This window comes from Echinops telfairi, unplaced genomic scaffold (assembly GCF_000313985.2).
Source record: "Echinops telfairi isolate 266 unplaced genomic scaffold, ASM31398v2 ScPeMD7_5;HRSCAF=22, whole genome shotgun sequence".
NCBI classification, from domain to species: Eukaryota; Metazoa; Chordata; class Mammalia; order Afrosoricida; family Tenrecidae; genus Echinops; species Echinops telfairi.
The window spans coordinates 32,492,933-32,495,101 of NW_022103901.1; the positions used below are offsets into that span (position 1 = coordinate 32,492,933).

Genomic DNA, 2,169 nt, shown 5'->3' on the forward strand with positions numbered 1-2,169 from the left:
CTGGCAAAGGCATCACTAAGCCCATGCAGTAAATGACCAGACATAAGATGAAAATAGAATTACAGAGATAACACTGTAATTTCTCCAGTTTCTGAGTGAAGCAAACATGAAAAATATCTTCATAATGGAATCTCCAACCTAGAAGCACAAGCCGATTAGCAAGGTAATAAAATGTGAGCGCCAGGGAATTTTGTTAGGGAACTAACTGTCTGCCCAAATTGCTTCATCTCCAAGTTCTGAACTAGGACTTAACTAGTATTCTTTGTCATCTGTATTGGGCCCAAAGGGACTAGGAAGTACGTGGGATAATTACTTCCTGCTTTTCTATAATGAGCCTCTTAGGGAATCTGGTCCCATTGGCCATGGAAGCCCCAGTAAATGCCCTAAACATCCTGACAGCACACAGGGCCAAGGCCATGAGCCGCCTGTCTTCATTCACTCGGGACTTAGGTAGATTTACAAAACTTTCCAATCTTTAGAATAGAGTGAAGCATTGGCCACACCATTGTGACAGCACCCACTTCTCCCAGGTAAGACTACAGGAGTAGAGAAGGGAGTATTTATTTGCTAAGAAATAAAGGTTGGAAACTCCATTTGCTAAACCTTGCAAGGTCCAGGGGCAACAAGAGGAGTCCTGACTCCATCTCTGATAAAACCAATAACAAAAATCAATTTCTCTTGTGTCTTCAAGAGCAAGTAAGTACTTGGGGTGGGAGCTGGGAAATATAAGAAAGCAAACACGTAGTCAGAGAGTTGGAATGCGTGTATGGCTGTGTTTTTTGATACAAAATACACAAGAGTCCGTGAGTGCAGTAGGAAAGGCAACAAGGCAGTGTTGGGAATTGAGTGTGTGAAGCTTGATTTGTCATACATTTACCTTCCATGTATAGGCTTCTCAATTTGCTGTTGTGTATTAACTTGTGTCTATACCCATGAGTGGGGTAAACCAGTCAAGTGTCTCCGAGTTCCTCCTCCTGGGGCTCTCCAGGCAGCCCCAGCAGCAGCAGCTCCTCTTCGTGATCTTCCTGAGCATGTACCTGGCCACGGTCCTGGGCAACCTGCTCATCATCCTGGCCATCAGTGCAGACTCCCGCCTGCACACCCCCATGTACTTCTTCCTCAGCAACCTGTCCTTCGTGGATGTCTGCTTCACATCTACCACTATCCCCAAGATGTTGGTCAACCACATACTTGGGAGTCAGATGATCTCCTACGCTGGGTGTCTCACACAGCTGTATTTTCTCATTGTGTTTGCTGACATGGACAATTTCCTCCTGGCTGTGATGGCCTACGATCGCTTTGTTGCTGTGTGCCACCCCTTACACTACACAACAAAGATGACCCCTCAGTTCTGTGCACTGCTGGTCACTGGGTCTTGGGTCACTGCCAGTCTGAATGCTCTCTTGCACACCCTACTGATGGCTCCACTCTCATTCTGTGCAGACAACAGGATCCCCCACTTCTTCTGTGACGTGAGTCTCCTGAAACTCTCCTGCTCTGACACATATCTCAATGAAATGATGATTCTCGTTGTAGCAGGGTTGATCATGATTTCTCCATTTATTTGCATCCTCATCTCATACATCCTTATTGTGTGTACAGTCCTGAGAGTCCCGTCCACAAAGGGAAAGTGGAAAGCCTTCTCCACCTGTGGCTCCCACCTGGCTGTGGTTTCCCTCTTCTATGGCACCATCATCGCCCTGTATTTCAACCCTTCATCCACCCACTCAGCTGAGACAGATACTGCAGCAACTGTGATGTATACAGTGGTGACCCCCATGCTGAACCCCTTCATCTACAGCCTCAGGAACAAGGACATGAAAGGGGCTCTGAGGAAAATGGTTGCCATGGGATTTTTCTCTGCTCAATGTTGACCTGGACTCTGGATATTCTAGACAGGAGCCAAAACAGAACAAAAGACCCCATCGCAACTAGTATCTAATAAAATACCTTTCCCCCCTCTCATTGTGTGAAACTTAACATTTTTCCTTTGTTGGTTTTTTTTTAATGCATATTGATCTTTTTCTCTTTTTTTTATCATCTTATTGAGGGCTCTTACAATTCTTATTACAATCAATACATCAATTGTATCAGGCATATTCACACATTGTATCAGGCATATTCACACATTCTCTTCCATTGAGCCCTTGGTATCAGCTCCTCTTTTTC

The 2,169-nt window shown here is 45.1% G+C and overlaps 1 protein-coding gene across 1 annotated transcript; it reads left to right on the plus strand.

Annotated features, from left to right (window-relative positions):
- The first annotated feature begins 932 nt into the window (after window positions 1-932).
- On the plus strand, window positions 933-1,874 carry LOC101658575 (olfactory receptor 1361-like). The gene has a single exon (XM_004706216.1). The coding sequence runs from the start codon at window positions 933-935 to the stop codon at window positions 1,872-1,874; it is 942 nt and encodes a 313-aa protein (XP_004706273.1).
- Window positions 1,875-2,169: the final 295 nt, after the last annotated feature.